Raw genomic sequence first — 19,389 nt, forward strand, 5'->3', positions numbered from 1 at the left:
CGATGTCGAGAGATGATTCGGAGAAGAGAGAAGAGGAAAAAACAAAGAGGAAGGGAAAAAAACGTTGCTTTTTTCGTAAAGTGCCCCCTTGTTCTCTTTTGCGGAGAATCGGCTGAGAGGGCCGTGGTTAGAGTCGAGAATATGGGATGGGATGGGATGGGACGGATTGCAAGAGCTGCCCGTGCTGTGCTGCTTGTGCCTGTGCTGGAAGCTAGAGCTGGGAGGGAGGGGGACCCAGTAGGGGAGAAGCAAGGCAAGCAAAGCAAACTAAAAAAGAAGAGAGACCAGGGATCGGGACGTTTGTGGCGTCGGAGCGGGCGCGGGCACGAGAGCAGGGGTTTTTTACTGATCAACTCTCTGGGTCTTTGGGCAGCATCCATCTTGTCACTTCTCTCTCTCTCTCTCTTTTACAGAGAGAGTTGGTTGACGTCTCCGGTGGACGGACCAGAATGTGGTCCCGAAAGGGGGCCATTTTTTCCTTTTGGGCGGTTGGGGATAGCCAGCCATGGCCTAGAACCTTGGTGAAGGCCCCATTGAAGAGTTTTCCCTTCTCTTCTGTTCCCTTTTTTGCCTCTTGATTTCGTATTTGTCAAACTCTGGTCAAGAAGCAGTAAGCTGGCCTGCGATCCTCCAGTTCCGCTCCGTGACATGGATCCTGGAAGCTGGCATGCCGTGATGGATGTGGATGCGTGGGCAAGCAACAACAAGGGATGACAGTCATCAACCACATGGGAAAATCAGGGGCACACGCACACTCGGACCAAGTTGAAAGCTGAGCTCTCTCTCCCGGATGCCGTTGACGCGTCCGTTTTTGTCTATTTAGGTAGTCTGACCCGTCACAATGACGACTGAAACGTCCGTCCACCAGCTTGCTTGCTCTAGCTTGAACCTCGCGTAGGTGTTGGTGTTGGGCAGCCTCTAGACGCTGCTTTACACGGCTCCCCTTTCAAATCACCAAAAAACAAGCCAAGACAAGTGTGCCAGATCCCAACGGTCAAAAGCGTGTGGTGTGTGTGGGGGAAATAAACAACAACACCAACACCAAGGCATCTCCATTACTAACCAGCAGCAGAGGAGAGCCCCTTGTCGCCCTTGTCAATGCAAAAAATGCAACGCGCGTTTCTCGCTGGCTTTCTTTCGTTCCTGGATACGGCAGTTGATCGACCACTCACCTACCTCGCTTGGAATCTTCAAACCTCTGAGTTGCAGCCGTTGTGGGGGTGGGCATACCAGGCTGGCTGCCGTGCATCGCCTGGCAGTCAGTCAAGTCAAGCCCTGCCCGTCAGAGATGAGCTGCGACGGTGAGGGTGGTGATGGGCGGGTCGCGGTTGATGCTATAGACTCGATCGTCCCCAATTCTTCCCTCCCCCAACTTGGGACCGGATAATGCCGCACACTCGGGTTGTTGAGTTGATAGACAAGTCACGGCGATGCCGGTTGACGCGCTTCGAGGCTGTCCTGTCCACCCAGCGTCAACTGTGTTAGGCAGTTGGTTGTCAGAGGATGCAAGCGATGTGATGGTCACGCATCGTTGAGACTGTGATAGTCGACGCCCTGCCACCTGAGACCTTTTTTATCCTTCTACTGCTCAATCACCATCCTCTCCCCCTTCAAGCAAGACACCACCATTTCTCCCTTCTCCCGCGTTCCGCGTCTTGATCCCGTTCCTCGCGTCGACATGGTCTTCGTCCTTCCTATCGCTAGCCGCGTAAATTGACTTCCGCGCACGGACAGAGCGTCCAAGCTTGGTCACCTTGTTCTAAACACTCTCGACGCATCCATCATCGCATCAGGTATAAACGAGGCAGACAAAGAGATACGGACGGACGGGTCAGGGGCCTGGACCAGCTCCAGAAGGACGATCTGTCAATGCGACCGACACCTGGTGGCTGCATCTGTCTTGGGTCTTGGGACGATGAAGCTCTTCTTCCCTGTGCTTGACTCACTCGGTCACTCTCTCTGGCTGAGCCTCGAGGCGAATCACATCCCATCTTGGTGAGGCCACAGCCGCAGTCTCCTGAACCCTGGGGTCCAAGACAAGGATCTGAGACTATCTGGTCCGACTTTTCCCATGTGAAAGAGGACGACGTCCAGGTCTCCATGTGCTCAAAATGATGCACAATCATGCCATGACGGGAAAACCAGGCCCAGCTCGTCAAGATCGAGCAAAGATTCGACAAGGGCAGACGCGGAATTGTTGGGAGCCAACCGGCCGAGTCGAGTTGACGGCTGACAGAAAGACACCAAGTTCAGCTCGCTCAGACTCTCTCAGACTCTCCGCCAAGCCATGCGTTAACTACCTACCTTTTAGAGATGACCAACTCACACTCCATATCCTTGAGGATGGAATCCTTCATTGAGACAACTCACTCATCGCCCGTTTAGAGCCGAATCAAAGCTCGGCCTCATGGCTGTTTGGCCGTGTCTATTCTTCATCCGGTAAAGACTCGGTAGAATATTTTTAGGAAATCCCTCGTGTCACGAGACTTGCTCTGGTCGTTGTAGTCATAGTCCATCTCGCCATTCTTAGAGTTTTCGATGTCAACTTCTTCTGACCGTCTTCTTCTCGACTGTATCATAATTTTTTGGGGCTTCTTTGGCGCGCAACTCGGGATTCCTGGTAGAGTTTCCATCATCCACATCCATAGTACTTCCCCCTCCTGCATCCGACCCTAGCCGACATGACTGCAACCAACGGCCGCCATCTCGATAACGGGAGCCCCTCCACCACCCTCCGTAGGGCTGAGGAAGTGCACGATGTAAGACACCCATCACGGGGGACTCTTGGGCTGGTTGGCCGCTGACGTCACACCACCCAGCTCATCGAGGCTGTCCGAGGCCTCATTGTACCCTTCATCAAGGCTGCCGACGATGCAGCGTCGCAGCGGGCCACTGGAGACCTTGCCCCAGGCGAGGCCAATGTCCTGGTTGACTTTCAAAAGCCCCGTGAACTAGTTGACCGGATCAAGTTCTCCTTGCCGAATGAGGGTCAGGGCAAGGAAGGTCTCCTGGAGATCATCCAGCAAGTCCTCCAGAACAGTGTCAATACTTGGGACCAGGGTTTCCTTGACAAGCTCTATGCGAGCACGAATGCGGTAGGTGTTTCCGTCACATAGTTACAACGGCATGCATACTCACTAGGGAATAGGTTGGCGTGGTTTCAGACATGGTTCTCTCTGTCCTGAATACCAATGTAAGTGACACTATCTGTCTATCAATCAGGGATGGTTGACCAACGCCCCCTAGCTGCATGTATTCCAAGTCTCCCCCGCCCTGACTGTGGTTGAAAAGACCACGGCAAAGACCCTGGCGCACTTGTTTGGTTTCACTGGCCCACGAGCTGGTGGTATTTCTTGCCAGGGTGGAAGTGCTTCCAATCTGACTTCCCTTGTCGTGGCTCGCAATACTCTGTTCCCTGAGTGCAGGATATCCGGCAATGGTGCCCGTGATTTTGTTGTCTTCACGAGCGCCCATGGCCATTATTCGGTTGAGAAGAGCGCCATGATCTGCGGTCTCGGCTCTTCCAGTGTGTGGCCAGTGGCCGTGGACGAACATGGCTGCATGAAGCCTGACGCCCTGCGAGAGCAGGTTCTCCGCGCAAAGGCTGAAGGCAAGACACCTTTCTATGTCAACTCGACAGCAGGTACAACTGTCATGGGATCGTACGAGCCGTTCGAGGAGATTTCCAAGATATGCAAGGAGTTTGGTCTGTGGATGCACATCGATGCCAGCTGGGGTGGCCCAGCCATCTTCTCGGCGCAGCAAAAGTGGAAGCTCAACGGCTCTCACCTGGCTGACTCTTTGACGGTCAACCCTCACAAGATGATGAACGTTCCTGTTACTTGCTCGTTCCTTCTGGGTCCCGACATGAACATCTTCAACAAGGCAAACAGCACCGCTGCAGGGTATTTGTTCCATACCAGCGACAGCGGTGACATCTGGGATCTTGCCGACCTGACCCTTCAGTGTGGTCGCCGTGGAGACAGCTTGAAGCTTGCCCTTGCCTGGATCTACTATGGCGCTGCTGGTTTCGAGAAGCAGATTGACCACGCATTTGAACAGTCGGAGTATCTTGCCAACCTCATCAAGCAGAGCGACAACTTTGTCTTGGTATCTCAAGATCCCCCGCCTTGCCTGCAAGTGTGCTTCTACTACGCCCCTGGTGGAGATTTGTCCGAGGATAAGGAGGTCAACACTCTCCGAACCAAGACCATGGTCGAGAAGATGATCCTCAGAGGTTACATGGTCGATTACGCTCCTGGTCCCAAGGGTAGTTTCTTCCGCGTTGTGGTCAATTGCCAGACGCTAAAAGGAACCGTCGAAGGTCTTGTCAAGGGCCTCGAGGAGGTTGGACGTGAGTGAGTATGAAAATTATTTGGCTCCATTTAACATGGAGACGAGACTTGAATGAAGGAATGATAAAAAGGAGCTAGAAGAAGAGGACCGGGATCTTCGCTGGCTAGACAAGAAGAGCCTAGAGATGTTATCGTTTTACGATTTATGACTAGATCTAGACTAAAACAGTATAGAACGATTAAGGAAAAGAAGGATGAAGTTTCTGGCATAAAATAGATCTTTTTGTTCTTGAATGAATGAAATGCTCATGTTGTATTCAGGTTGCTCTGTAGCACAATTGCTGTTCCTGCGTTATCTTATCGATAATCCTTATCAGTATCTCGAGCCAGAAATTTTTGGAAAACTTCTGGACCAGCAACCAACCGCCCCGCCAAAACTTCTCTTGAATTCAATGCTACACGACAATCTTTGAATTCACAAATCAACATGCCCAAGCCCAGAACGAAGCGTGGCGCCGGTCGCGAGGAGAAGAAGCGCAAACGACGCGAGGAGGCCGAAAACTACGATGCCTACGAGAACGACTCCAAGCGCCAGCGAACCACCGACGAGAACGGCTACCAAGATGGACAAGAGGCGCAGGAGAATGGCATTGGAGAGAAGGAGTTTTTCGGAATGCTCGCGGATGAGGAGCAGGAGTACTTCCGTCGCGCCGACGAGCTCCTCGAGCTGAACCAATTCCCCTCGGACGAAGAGCGCGACGTCTTCCTCGAGAACGTGTGGAAGGAGGCCGAGAACAAGGAGCTCAAGCTCGCCAGCAGTCAATCGTGCTCGCGGCTGATGGAACGCCTCATCCAGCTTTCCACCACGGCACAGAAGAAGCGCCTGTTCGAGGCCTTTGCGGGACACTTTCTCTCGCTGGTGCAGCACCGCTTCGCGAGCCACTGCTGCGAGGCCCTGTTCCTGCGGTCCGCGGGCGTCGTGACAAAGGAGCTTTCTGGGTTTGTTGGGTTTGTGCTGGATACCAAGGGTGCGGGAGGTGATGCTGAGAAGCCCGAGGCTGCTATGGAGCATCTCTTCCTGGCGACGCTAGACGAGCTGGAGGGTAGCTTGTCGTATCTTATCACGGACCGGTTTGCGTCGCATACTCTGCGTGTCCTCCTGCTCGTCCTCTCTGGTCGACCATTGGAAGACTCTTCGGTGCGAACTCTTATGAAGAGCAAGAAGAAGGAGAAAATCTCTGTCTCTGGAGCCGAGGCCGCCGACGAGGCCAACCAAGGCCTGAGGGCTGTGCCTCCTTCGTTCACCATGGCGGCCACCAAGATTATCCAGGACTCGACGGCAGGTATGGACGCGACCAGCTTGCGGGTGCTTGCCAGACATCCTATGGGCAACCCTACGCTTCAGCTTCTGCTAGAGCTTGACCTGACGCTCAACAAGGGTGAGCAAAAGGCAGATGCTGAGCGGCCGACCCTCCTATTCCAGCTGCTACCCGGTGCTCCCAAGTCCTTGAGCGACGGCTCGTCAGAAGCTTCCGAGTTCATCAACGGCATGATCTACGACCAGATTGGATCACGACTGATTGAGACGCTCATTACGCACGCCCCTGGCAAGGTCTTCAAGGCTCTCAACCAAAACATTTTCCTTCCCCGGATAGAAGGATATGTGCGGAACGATGTTTCGTCCTATGCAGCCATCCGAGTACTAAACCGACTGAGCAAAGATGATCTGGTGCAAGCGGTTGAGCAAATCACACCAACCGTGCCCCAGCTGGTCACAAAGTCAAGATTCAACGTGCTCAAGACTCTCTTTGAGAGATGTGCTGCTCGTGGCGCAAATGACGAGATCAAGAAGCTCAACAAGGGGCTCAAGGAGGGATGCGGAAAGACACCGGCTGATTTGGTTACCTACTTGTGCGGATTCAAGGATGAGGAGAAGAAGAAGAAGGACGTCCAGCAGCTGTCTAAGAACGAGTACGCTATTCAGTCTCACGGCGCCCAGCTTCTCACTGCTCTGCTCTCGATACCTGGGCCAGTAAAGGGCGTTCAGGAGTCTCTTCTCGCTGTTGAGCCCGCTGTACTTGTCCGTCTCGCCACTACTTCTATGCCTACCGTCACAGTCCTCACCACGGCTTTGGCAACACCCTCTTCCAACCCTGCCTTCCATAAGTCCATCGTCAGCTCTCTTCTCCCACACATTCACGAGCTTGCGGTCCAACAATTCGGCCACAACCTTATCAACGCCATTGCCGAGGTGCCTAGCAAGGGCAAGGAGCGTAGTGTGCCGTTCCACATGAAGGAGGCCATCATGGCGCGCCTTGGCGAGCACGAGGCAGAGCTTCGAGATAGCTGGATGGGCAGAAGCGTGTGGCGAAACTGGAAGGGTGACATGTGGAAGACACGGCGCAGAGACTGGAAGGTTTGGATGCGAGAGGTTGATGCTCATGTTGAGTCAACCTTGCCTCAGCGTGGACGAGCTGCTGAGAAGCAGCAGACTGCCCAAGACACACCCTCCAAGAAGGAGGAGCCGGTAGTTGAGGATAAGATGGAGGTGGATGAGGTTGTAGAGAAGCCCGAGGAGGCGGAAGAAGTCGAAAAGACTGAGGAAGTCAAGGAGAAGAAGAAGGAGAAAAAGGACAAAAAGGATAAGAAGGAGAAGCGGGAGAAGAAGGAGAAGAAGGAGAAGAAGAAGAGCAAGCCAGCAGAGGCCGAAGTAGTCGCCGACGATGAGGAGTAGATATATTTCATCAGGGGATAGCGGTCATAGATACCCAATGTTGAGCCATCCAATCTCAAATTGTGGACATTTAGCTATTGCATTACACATACTAATGAAGATGTTCATGGCTATTGTACCAGTAACGTGCACTTACCCTATCCTTCCACCCACATATCTCAGTCTCCTTTCTATTCTTCCCCGCCTTGATGAATCATTGCCAGCCAGGTTCAAAAGCATTAATGCTTAAATTAGGCCAGTATATGTTTGGTTATTTGGCCACTTTCCATGCAGATTGCCTTGATGCTTCGTGCTGTCGTTTCTGTTGCCATTGCCTCTGTCGCAAGTTTCTCATGTGTGCTACACACCAAACAAACAGATATGGATCCAAACGCAAGCAGCACCACGTGAGAACGACTATAAGAGCCCTGACTTCATCCCCTCTCGATCAGCATGTTTCTTCCCATGCTCCAACACCCTCCCCCCTTGGATCTTGGTCCTTGCCTGGCTCTATATATATAGCTCTACGTATCACGCCATCAACAGATCCGCCACTAGATGACATCCATTATTATATACCCCCGGCCTCATGAAAACCATCATGAAAACCATCACTCATCGTGGTCCTGCCCTGGAGATGTCTATACAGGACTCCGGTACCTCATTCGAAATTCCAGACGAAGAGTAACCGACCGATACAACTCCTCTTGATTCTCCGCAAACGAAGAAGAGAGGCAAGTTGAATCTGGTGACCGGTCCCCAAAGACTTTACAGCGACAGGTACGGTCATAAGAGTCGACGCAAGTGTTGGGACCAGCGGAAATCCTTGGGTCCAGCCAACGAAGACGAAAGCTCCAAGTTGCTGTTGAGCAACCATTCCAACCTGCTCGAATAAAGCAGTGTATTCAGTCCCTGGGTTCTGCGCGGCATAGGGGTTTCCTGAGCAAAAGTTTGGGCTCCCACGAAATGCCATTTAATCTCTGTGGCTCTGACGGCAGACCATCGGGGTGACTATTTATATATACACATCTCATCTCATCGACATGACGGATGCTTCGACTGTCGCCTTCGAAGAGCAGGGCGCAAATGCCTACCGACAAGGACGGCGTTACTTATCCTCGTCCGACAGAAAGCGATTCAGAAGACGACGACTCTTCTGACTCAGGAAGCATGCCTTGTATGACATGCATTAACAAGCTTCTTTCCGATGATTAGCCTGTTAATCGAGTTCTTGGGTCGGAAAAGCGCTGCGAGGAGTGCTCTCGTCGAAAGAGGGGCTGCAAGTAGGAACTGGTCTAAACTCCACCTGTAAGAGGTGGCAAGAATGAGAAGGGGTGAAAGAAAGCAAAGTTTACGAAAGAATCTCATCGACTTCCTCGGGGGTAGACATGGTGCCTTGTACCACCAGCAACACGGTAAGCTTCAAAGTACCGGGAGGCATAGAGCATGATGTTAACCAAAGGAACAGATATATATACAACCAAGAGATGAAGAATCAGCCCATGTTCGCGAAGACGAGGAGTGTCTAAGTCTCGGCTACCAGTCTCCTGTTAGATGGGCTTTGTTGATGCCCCGGATCCTAGAGCCGTTGTGGTGAACGAGATTGAACGGCTGGAAGTCACAGAGGAAGAGACCAACCACAGATGTCAGGACATCTCGACAAGGGAGTCTCCCACCCTCTCATTCTGAGCAGTCGATCAAGTCTGCCACGCCGGGCAGTCCCGGGGGATCCGTCTACTCCCCGTCCACCACCTCGTCGCCTTTAGCAGACACAGAAGCACCAGCCTTGCCTCGCGCGCAACCTCGAGCCAGACCACCATCCTCGCGCCCGTCTGATCAGGTGACCCGCTATCAAGACGTCCAAGGCACCAAACAAGCCAAGAGTGATTGTGGATATCGATCACTTCAACGAGGTCGTGGTCTCACTTCGTGACCCCTGAGGCAGAACGCGAATGTCGCCCTACATTTGCACCTCAAGCTGATCCATTAAGCGTGGTCGGTACAACGAGGCTCATTGCGAATGCGCCGACTACTCGCTCTGCTTTAGTCAACTGTCCTGGAAAAGTGCCCAAAATGCGATGTGGCCTGCACCAGAACGACATCGTCCACGGACAGGATCGTAGGGGAAGAGGGAGGTTTTGTCAACCGCTTCGTGTTACCTGCGATTGATTGCTGTAAGACGGGGATCATCCAGGGCCCTCGCCAAAGCTTTGTTGGTGCAATCCCCCATCTATACTATATATCACCACGCTCACTTTCTACACTCAACTGAAGTGATGCTCTGCTGGGTTCCTTTCGACATGGAGGACCCAGGCCTGCTGCCCCTTCCATGTTCAATTTCAACTGCTGAACTGTTCCCGAGGCAGAGGGCCCCAAGCAGAGACCACTTGAAATTGAGAAGATTACAGTGGCACAAAGACGAGCACTGTTGTCTAAGCTGATTCGGCAGAACCGGCGGGCGCACCAGTATCTCCCGACTGAACCCCTGACATGGGCCGGTTCTACAGAGCGGCAACGGGTACGGACACCCACTAACTGTGTGAGGCGACAATCAGAGATGCCACATCTTCACCACGGTGGAAGCTCACTGGGGCGGAAACCCCTTGCCTCAGATTCCGTGCCAGGAAACTTGATCTGCAGTTTTGATCTCTGGGGTTATGCCAGACCTTCGGTCCCGCAAACGGCCCATACGCGTTTGCATCAAGGCAATGGTGGAAGAACATGGACGAAGTCAGGATCCCTCTGTCCTCCCTAAGTTCTACGACTCAACTCGACGTCGGTGATCAATATATATATATATGCCTGGCCTCGCTGTACCTGGCAGGAATCAGGCAAGCCTTGTCGGGTTCTACTCATCGGCCCTTCGATATCAATCTGGCATCACCAGTCTCATCGGTTCTTACTTGCCTAGAATCAGCAGCTGCACAAGGAGTCACTTGGTGCGAATTCCCTTCCAGAAGACGCTGTTTCCCTCCGTTTCATGGACCCCAACACCTCAGTATATATATCACTAGTCCCAGGTTGGAGCTCACAGACCAATAACTCTGAGGTCAGGATTCCTCGGGAATGCCCTCTGGGCCCACGACTTCGACCGGTGTAATTTTTTCAGCATATATGGCATGGTCGTTAAGAAGGCGTTCGAAGCCAAGCGCGCCTCACTTGTCGAAACGGGCGAGATCTGGTGCCCGCACCCAGGTTTCTGGGGAAGTTAAAGAGGGCCCTGATTTGATTTGGTAGCGACCTAAGAAGGGATATGGGATCTCATGTCACTCAGTATGTGAGACGGCCAGGTTCATCAGCGCCCAGCTCACACTGCATTCAGCTTTGAAAGGGATGCGGGACGCTCGGAGATGAGAGTTGGGTTCTCTACTCCAAAGAATGAAGGTAACACGCCACGATCCGACGAAATCTTGCAGAACACCCCGGGATCATCAGAACGTGCCGTCAACTCCAGAAAATCGTCGAGAACGCCTTCACAGGCTCGTGGCTCGACCAGAATCTGCTAGCTCTTAAGTTCACCCTCTGCGTGTGCAGCTGGGAAGACATCTTGATCATGCACACACATTTCCTGCCATCCTCTTACCTGCCTGGCTTTCTCAATGAATCAGCTTGAGATGAATGTGAGATGGAAAAGAGAGAAGCAGGGTCAGCCGTGGTGTTTTCTCCATTAATCACGGTTCCTCTATCAGTGTTTGCGCAGTCGAATGGGCCGCTGGTTTCTTCCACGGTCGAGACATGTCAATGGTACACCACCTACACCCGAGCTTACAGATACAAGGACTTCAATCCCTCCCAAGAATGAGCTCAGAGCATGCGAACAATTCCTCGCAACTTGTTTGAATTAAATAGTTATTGTTTCTATTCTCCGGGGCCTCCATACGCCAAGTACTTGGTAGAAGTCCACACCACCTACACAGACTTCATATATAACAATTTGGGAACCTTGGGCGACCGGAAGAGCACTGGACGTCCGGTGCATCTTATCACCAACTTTCAGATGAGTCGAATGCCGCGCAGTCTCTTCTCTTTGATCGCTGGTATGCAGGGGAGTAGCAGATGGTGGATGAACAAACCATGAGCCTGATGGAATCTCAATACCCTCCCTTCAGTTTTATATACAAAATGTGTTTTTGAGATAGCTTCCCCAGGAAGATGATCTCGCGGCTTATGGTATCCAAGCCCAAGAACAGTCCAACTATACATTCACAGTCACAGAGGGACAACTGCACATCGGCAGGATCAGTGGCAGGATCAGTGGCATGGCATCGAGGACTAGGTCGAGGGACAAGGGAATCCCCCCTCTTAGGGGATCTCAGCCCTAACTTCATCTATGCCTGGGAGCTCCATGGTGTGACCGAACGCGACTCGTGGAGAGATACAATCTCGAATGCGCAGCAGTTGCTTTGTGTCACAAATTGTTACTTAGACATACTGGGCAGGACTCGACGCGCCCACTGTCCAGGAGCAGATAGAGCGCCCCTCTGTATTATGCCTCTGTTCTTACCTTCACCCTACAAGCCGTATATAGAAACCCTGCAATCTGCTCCTACGCAACATGAGCCCTACCGAGACCCCGAAGGGCCTCGTCGGGGCGCACCGCGGATGACTCCCTAAGCCACGAAGCGGACATCGCCATAATCAACTGCCACCATGTAAAGGACCGAAAAGAAAAGAAGAAAATTATCTGATCGCGGCTCACGCCCAAGTAAAAGGACCCCATTCGCATGTTTCCAGATGTGCTCCGATATCGTTGCTCATGGACAGCCCGCCACGTCGTCAGAAAAGCCTCCACCCCCTCCGGAAGACGGAGGCCTCAGGGGTAGAAGGAAGCCTGAGCAATGATACAATATTACTACTTTCAAATGCTTTGAGATTCCCGTGTGTGATCACGCTACATGTGAAGATCAATACATGATGCCATCGTCATAGCAAGATGCCAATGCCATCCCATGCAGCTCTATAGTGTAATTATCTAAGCCCCTGAAATCCATCCTGCAGCATAGACTAGGCTTCCATAGTAGTTGCAGTTTCGTACCTCTCCGATATGGCGTGAGTTGTTACGCAAGCAGACTTGCCCATATCTTCTAAGTGTGAACCCAGGTGATGTGAAATGCCCATAATCACCCTCGATTGGATCTTTTCAACTCGCTATCGGGAATCCCTAAAGCATATGCAACGTGCCTCTGATAAATCGCTCAAGAGTCTAGTCTATCGGAAAGTTGAACCCCAGCGCCTCTTGTTGGGGATGCTCGAGTTGTCCATTGCGCCCTATCGTGATCGAGTATCAAGTTCAAGGAAGTCTCCCTGCGATATCGAGAGTTCCGAACATCAAGCAACATCCTGGCCGGCCCGATGTGAAGTTATTACGCGGATGATCCAGTTCTGCCTGGCTTGGCTTACGATTTGTCTTCGCCTTGTGAACAAACCGGCGGGACCACGCGACTTGTTGGCCTTCGCTTATGCCTCTGACGAGTAGTACAGCCGAGTGGAAGAATCAGATCAATCAGAGGCCTTGTTGAGGGGTTCCAGAAGATAACTTAAAGCATGGCGCCGGTGAGGCGTCGATTTAGGTATGCAAGAATCTATTTCAAGGTGAACTTGGCAGGAACTCGGCAGTTCCGGACCCTGGAGTCCAGCGTGCTTCACCTACAACATCTTCTCGGTCCAGCGGGGGACATAAAACACGAGACTCAGGGAGGTGACAATTCAGTCTCGTGTATTTTGTCCCCCACCAGTCAGTATACGTCTCTGGTAATCCCTCGACGGAGATTTCCTACTGCTGTGGATGGCGCCCAGCAAGAGTCAACTTTGTCTTTTGCAAAGGGAGCTTCGCCAGTCAGATGACAGTGTCCATCCAGGCCATCAAGGGGCTCATGCCGGGCCTGGCATGTCTGAATCTTACTGTAGATGGCATGAGGGCAGAGGCCGGTGGCTCAAGGTCAAGGTCAAGAGTGGATGTTCGGTGGGCAAGATCTCGCCAATCTATCCGGCCTCGTCGCCCCAACACCATCTCTCCGCGGTTTGCCTCGGGCACTTCACATGTTGTCTGTCACTGGTCGAGTCTTTGGCGTGAGGAGATACAGTACGCGGCCGTGATAGGGTTCTCGGGAAAAGAACTCTCGAGTCCAGGTCGAGGGAACTTTAGTACCCAAGAACATCGCGGCGATTCTGATGTAATTCCTTCCACCCGGAGCTTGGAATTGCCGTGCAAGAAGGGTGCTTGCTACTCAACCAAGCGAGGGGATTACAAATCACAATCCCTTCAACTGAATGAAGAGAGTTTGGAGTGATACTGTAGAGGGGACGTCCGTCTAACTGTTGAAGTCGCCACGACCGGGAACTCGCGCTGGCGGCCGCTCGCCAAGATGGTGGTCTGCAGGCTCCAGATTTCTGGAACTCAGTTGGCAAGGTTGCCCGGCCCTGCCTGCCCTACCCTGCCCTGTCTGTCTGCCAGCTTCTGTCAAACCTCGAGTTGCAGTTCAGGAAGATCCGGGGTAGCGGCGAATGTGCACGCGTACAGTAGCACGCCGTCGCCTCTCACCACCCTTCTACGCGACAGCGCGTCCCATGACAGTCATGCTGGGTTGCGTTACAGCTTCATCATAGCGACATCAGCGTTAGATCATTGGATGGTGTGCGGGATCTGCAAGTAGCGCAGAGATTAACTCTCGGAGACCCTGGGGACGGGAGCCAATGCTGTCGGGGCTGGCGACGTCATACTGAGGCGTCAGGTCAGTTGCGAAGTCGGGAATAATGAGTTGGGATGGGAATGTCTGTCGACTTTGGCCCAGGACGCAGGTAATTCCCATCATGATCAAGTGTGGCTTGTGAAACGAGAGCTCGGCGTGGCGTGAGGCGTGGTTCAGGGCGCCGAGGACAGGAAACTTGGCACATCACGCCCGAAACGAGTCTAGCATGAGCTTTGCTGCAACCAGGGGGAATTTGTTAGTGCAGCTTTGTACCTCCATGTACCAGCTCGTGGTCCTCAGCAGAGAGCCATCACAGCAACTCGGGGAATGTGTGCCGGAGAGAAAGGTCCGGGCTAAAGAGGCAGGGATCCAACCACGACTCACAGCCAAGGAGCAACAAGATGTTCAGGATCAAGGAAAGCAGGGCAATCGTTCGAGGTACAATATCAAAGCGGGATACCAGACCAACTCGCCTGATTGATTCTGTTGCTCTGGTTTCACGACCTGCTTCGTAGCCGCCGTGCATGTTTGCGGAATGCATCCTGTGAGCCTCGGGCAACAAGAGGGGTATCGGTCAACCCTCTCCTTGAACCGCGCAATCATTGCGACAGGTTGACCGCCGTCTTACGGCATAGCATGGCCCGCAGTTTGGGCATGGGGATGAAAGGGAAGGGAGAAGAAGAGAATGTTTCTCTGATTGTGGTGAATATGAGGATGGTCGGATGCGCTGGGAGCTTGTATCAAGAAGGAGCTGCGTGGTTGGTCGCTGGAGATTCGCAGGAAGGTAGCGCTGATGGCGGTTTCCCAGCTAGAAGCTTTTAGGTCAGGTTGGCGGGGTCCTCGTAGGTCCTCCACTCCATCCATCTACACGCATCTCCCACGAGATCCTAGCCCAGCTCAGCCTGGTTCAAAGATTCAGTTTAATCCGTTTCAATCGTGGAGGGTGAAGCATCAGCCTGTCACTTGCGTGTAACTTGCATTGCTTTCCTCGTGGCATTACAGCCCTACGATGGCCAGCATCAACACCTGATGTGTACATGCCGAATTCACGGTCATCCACGGCCCCGATACCTCTCGGGCGCTAGGAGAGAATCACCAAGGGCCGGCCGGCAACTCATTTAATCGTCATGGGCCGTCAGGAGGAAGTGGACGGCCCTGGCCCCCACCGTTCTCCAGGGCCTAGACCAGCTCCGTCCCCTCCCATGGGGCCTTGGCCAGCTTGGGCACACCTGCGGCGCGATTCCCTGCCAACGGCACCACCTGTCTGGATCACCCATTTCGCCTTGGTGGTGTCGGGGCCGATGGTATTGCGATGTGCGAGCTCCTTTGCTTCAGCCCCTCAACGCTCTCCATCGCTACTAACGCGTCCCTGACGATGCCCTGATGCGGGAACAACGTCGCTGGATCGAGGAGCAGCGTCTTATCGATTGACTGCTGCATAGGTACGGTACGAAGCCCAGTCCCACCAACGGCTCACCTCGCCATAACTTTCCCGCGCCATGCCGTGCTATTGTGCCATGGAGGCCAGACAATGCCACGAAGCATGCACGAATTCGGAAGCTGGGGAAGTGGCAAAAAACGGAACCGGCTGGAAGTCCAATGGAGCAAGGGGAAAACTCATGGAAAACAAGGAACTGGGTCACGATGCGGCACCTAAGCTAACATTTCCCTGGATGAACGTCCCATTCTTTTGCACCCATTGCTGTCTGTGCCGGACAAGCCCCTCTCTGGCTGACTACCACGCAGGGTTGACATCTGATAGTGCCAGTCCCCCAGTCGGAAGAGTTGCTCCGTCCAGTTCACGTTTGCCATAGTAGATTTCAGATGGGAATAGACCAAAGCAGCCGATTGTTTGTTTTGATGGTTCTTTCTCTAGATCACGATCTGGGGAGCCGAGTCTACAAAACGTGGGTTCAAGGAGCAATGTCTTATCGGCCGATGGCCTAGTCTCACTGCGATGGGAAGGCCGCGGCAACTCAGACTGGATAGCCTCTACCAAGAGATTATGGAGACGAGAGTCAAAGCCCACGCAGCACGCTATCAGCGGTCTGCAGAGACGGAACACTTTTCCCCATCGTATGGAGGCCACTCCACCTCCTCACCGGGAAAAAGGGGAGTCTGCCTGACAGATCCTGGACATGCCAGCAGCTTAGGATGCTAACGGGGTGCCTTGGTGCAATGCAGCATGGCCTTGCACACCGGGTTCACTACGGCGAGTGCGGTGCCAGTGCAGATGGAGATAGAGCCAGGCCAGACGGGTTGCCAGGCGTCCAGGTTGCTCAAGAGTTCCTGGTGAGACCGCAGGAAAACGGCAAGACTGAGGTTGTGATAGAACGGCATGGTGACAGGGATGCCACCCGAAGGGTTCTTTGAAGAGAGTTCTGGCACAACGCAGAACTATGATTGCAACCTGGCGAAGGGGATGTAAGTTCTGATGGGCTCCAACTGCAAGACAAGATAACCTAGGCAAGACAATGGAACCTTGGATGGCATGGGCGGCCGCGCACTTTGCAATCCTCTCGCCAGATATGGCAGCGGCTGGGGGAGAGCTTGCATTGACAGTGAGGCCCTGTCTTCTTTCACCCAGGCAAGTCTGATTCGCAACTCCCCGGCTCGGCCTATTGACCAAGCCAGTTTCGAGGCGTCCAGTGTTAGATGCATGTGGCCTGGCGGAGAGGACCAAATCCCATGCAGGGCGACTTGGACTGCAAGACCTCAAGCTCAAGGGCGTCTTGTGTGGCTTTTCTGCATATTGCCTCTTGCTGCCGTCCCGGAATATGGTACAGTAGCAGATGCAGAAATGCATGGCATTCGTTCCCGTCGCCATCTTTTTGTTATCCATCCATCCCGACTTCACCCTCCAGCTTCCTTGAAGCTTGGGTGCACCAAGGTCAATCAATGGTGGTGCAGCGGCTCGCGCTGGGGGTGGGCCGAAATGAGCCACTCAGGGGTGGTCGGAGGTGGTCCGGCGGGGCATGTGCAGGCCTCCTGGTGGCTCCTGGTGGCTCGAGCTCTCGATACGGGGCAGTACATGTGCCATGGCTCAGGCGCTAACAGCGACCTTCTCATCGAGATCGATCGTCATAGCTACGCTCGATTCAACGTCGCTCGATCGCTCTCGGATCGAGCTACACGTCCTTTTGGCGCCTGAGACGTGAGATGAGATGTCTCTTTTTTCTTCTTCCGCAGGAGAGTGCTTCTGTGGGTGTGGTTTGTGGCTGTCCTGCCCTGTCCGTATATAACCCAAAGTACGGCCCTGCCGGCTTGCTTTGCCCTCTTGTTGCCCGCTTGTCGGTTCTTATTCCTGCATCTCCATATCTACTTTGGATACCTCCTGCAGTTTGGCGGTCCTTTCTGCTGCATCCTCAAGCTTAATTCCATCGACTACCAACCACAAGCTACGGAATCTAAACCATCCAACAAACCCTCGATTTCAGCCACATGCAGAGATATTGTCGCCTTGCACACTCCGATTTAACGCCAAGAACGGGATAGCTTAGCATCTTTCCAAACAACAGAGGGGAAATACCGAAATACGTCTCTCGGACTCGCCATATATCAACCCTCGGCAGACCCGACTTCAGCTTCTCCATCCCATCCACATCTACAGCTACCGAACAGTACACATCCTTGGCAACCCTCCGCCTGCAGAGTCCAGGCGGGGTGTACCTAAGATTCTTTCTGAACCAGTCTTTCAACTTCACTCAACTCAAGTAACACCACACCCTTCACTCTTTACAATGCCCAAGAGAACTCGCGAATCCCAAGACGCTGGTGAAAAGACACAGCCGCCTACGCGCAGGGTAAGGGAGCCCCTCCCCGCTGGCCTAGCACAACAGACATGACTGACCCAAAGCCTCTTGGTAAAGACCACCGAACGTTCCCACTCCGAGAATCAGGAACGCGCATACATCGCCGCCTCGAGGCGCGCAGATCGGAGCATCGAGGCACGGGTCCAGTCAGCCCGCAACGCCAGCGACATCCACAAGAAGAGAACGGGCAAGGCCTTTCGCATTACCGAGGAGATCGTCATGAAGGAGGAAATGTACGAGGAAGAGGACGACGACTTCCCCCGCTCCTACCGGCTCCTCAATCCACACATGCAAACCGCCAACCCAGAGCTCAATGCTAGAGTCGACGCGTATCTGAGTAACAGGGTTGCTATGTCCAAGCTGCTCTCTGCTACTGACAACGACTGGCGCAACAACGAGATCAACACAACATTTGATCAATTCTTCCCCAACGTCCAGAGTCGGGTTAGGGCTGCTTCTCATCAGCAGTGGTCCACCGGTCAGGGCTTCCCCGTACCGCAGACGCTTCAGTCGCAACAGGCGACTCCACGAGTCCCAAGTGTTGGCGAGCCGCCTTTCAACATGCAGTTCCACCCGATCAATTACGGACAACCAAACAACGGACAACCAAACAACGGGCAGCCAAATAACGGACAAGCAAATAACGGGCAGCCAAACAACGGGCAACAAAACAACGGGCAACAAAACAACGGGCAACAAAACAACGGGCAACAAAACAACGGGCAACAAAACAACGGGCAACAAAACAACGGGCAACAAAACAACGGGCAACAAAACAACGGGCAACAAAACAACGGGCAACAAAACAACGGGCAACAAAACAACGGGCAACAAAACAACGGGCAACAAAACAACGGGCAACAAAACAACGAGAGAAATCCATCCACAGCTAGCTTACCAGTATCCCCTACCGAGGCCAGGAACGACGGCCCCATGTCACCCCCAGCTCTTACTCCTGGGTCCATGTCCCACCCAGAGACACCTCGGTCTCGCCACGGGTCGACATTTGGAGCCACACAATCTCAATCTTACAGTGTTAGGGGCGGCTTCAACTCGGAGAGTTCGTCATTTACTACACAGCTACCTGCTGAAGCGAGGATGTTTCTGGGTGGCGTTGGTCTCAGCAATGCCTATGGCACGTCCATGTACAACGAGCCTCAACTGTGGCCAGCCCAGAGTTTCAGCTTGGATCCTGGCGCGGATGCTGCGAACCAGTTCTTTGGCTACACCCCTGATACCAAACCCCTTAAGGAGGGTGAGATCACGGCCGCTTCTAGGGACGAGCAATACCCAGACCCCTTCGCGATTATGGGCTGGAACAACCAAGGCGATAACCAAGGCGAATCTGACTCTCCAGCTAAGAACGTTCTCGAAGAATGGGAGACGTACATTGATGATAGCGCCTGGAACAGCAGCCAGAAATGATTCTCCATCGATGAATCTTTCCACGGCATCTTTCAAACTCTTCATGATTTAACGACACATGTTTCGGGCTGAGCGTGGTGCGCAAAAAACACACACTCACTTTTCTCGAAGCCGACCATGATGCACCGGGCGTTGAGGACAGTCACTTAGGATACCAGGGGAAAACATACGGATAGGGAGGCTTTGGCTGCATTTATTAGAAGTGCCAAAAGGCTTCCATGGACATGGCGTCGGCGTACACCTTTGCATTTTGTCGAACATATTTCTTGGTACTAGAGGTTGTGAGCTGAGGACGATGCTGCGGCATAGTGCTTTCAGGGTTTGTCGTTCTCCTCCCTCCTTTTTTGTTGTTGTTGCTGTTGTCCTGCATAACCAGGAGATACATTTATGGGTCTTGTCATGCATCCATGATACCTAGGGCACACTACATGGAAAAGCTCATGGAGTAGAGGCAT

At 53.1% G+C, this 19,389-nt stretch overlaps 3 protein-coding genes across 3 annotated transcripts; all 3 read left to right on the top strand.

The window, feature by feature from the left end:
• Positions 1–2,681: 2,681 nt before the first annotated feature.
• MRS44_002830 (uncharacterized protein) lies at positions 2,682–7,029 on the top strand (the record flags this gene model as incomplete). The annotated part of the gene is made up of 5 exons (XM_046275229.2): positions 2,682–2,759; positions 2,820–3,095; positions 3,149–3,193; positions 3,247–4,354; positions 4,712–7,029. The coding sequence occupies 5 exons, from the start codon at positions 2,682–2,684 to the stop codon at positions 7,027–7,029; spliced, it is 3,825 nt and encodes a 1,274-aa protein (XP_046136941.2).
• Positions 7,030–15,875: 8,846 nt separating this feature from the next.
• Positions 15,876–16,848, top strand: MRS44_002831 (uncharacterized protein; the record flags this gene model as incomplete). The annotated part of the gene is made up of 3 exons (XM_065622963.1): positions 15,876–15,989; positions 16,030–16,121; positions 16,164–16,848. The coding sequence occupies 3 exons, from the start codon at positions 15,876–15,878 to the stop codon at positions 16,846–16,848; spliced, it is 891 nt and encodes a 296-aa protein (XP_065479035.1).
• A 589-nt stretch (positions 16,849–17,437) lies between these two features.
• On the top strand, positions 17,438–18,934 carry MRS44_002832 (uncharacterized protein; the record flags this gene model as incomplete). The annotated part of the gene is made up of 2 exons (XM_046268215.2): positions 17,438–17,500; positions 17,567–18,934. 2 exons carry the CDS (start codon positions 17,438–17,440, stop codon positions 18,932–18,934), a joined length of 1,431 nt encoding a protein of 476 aa, XP_046136944.2.
• Positions 18,935–19,389: the final 455 nt, after the last annotated feature.

Source organism: Fusarium solani (genome assembly GCF_023522795.1).
Source record: "Fusarium solani strain SB1 chromosome Unknown bctg00000001, whole genome shotgun sequence".
In the NCBI taxonomy this organism is placed as follows: Eukaryota; Fungi; Ascomycota; class Sordariomycetes; order Hypocreales; family Nectriaceae; genus Fusarium; species Fusarium solani.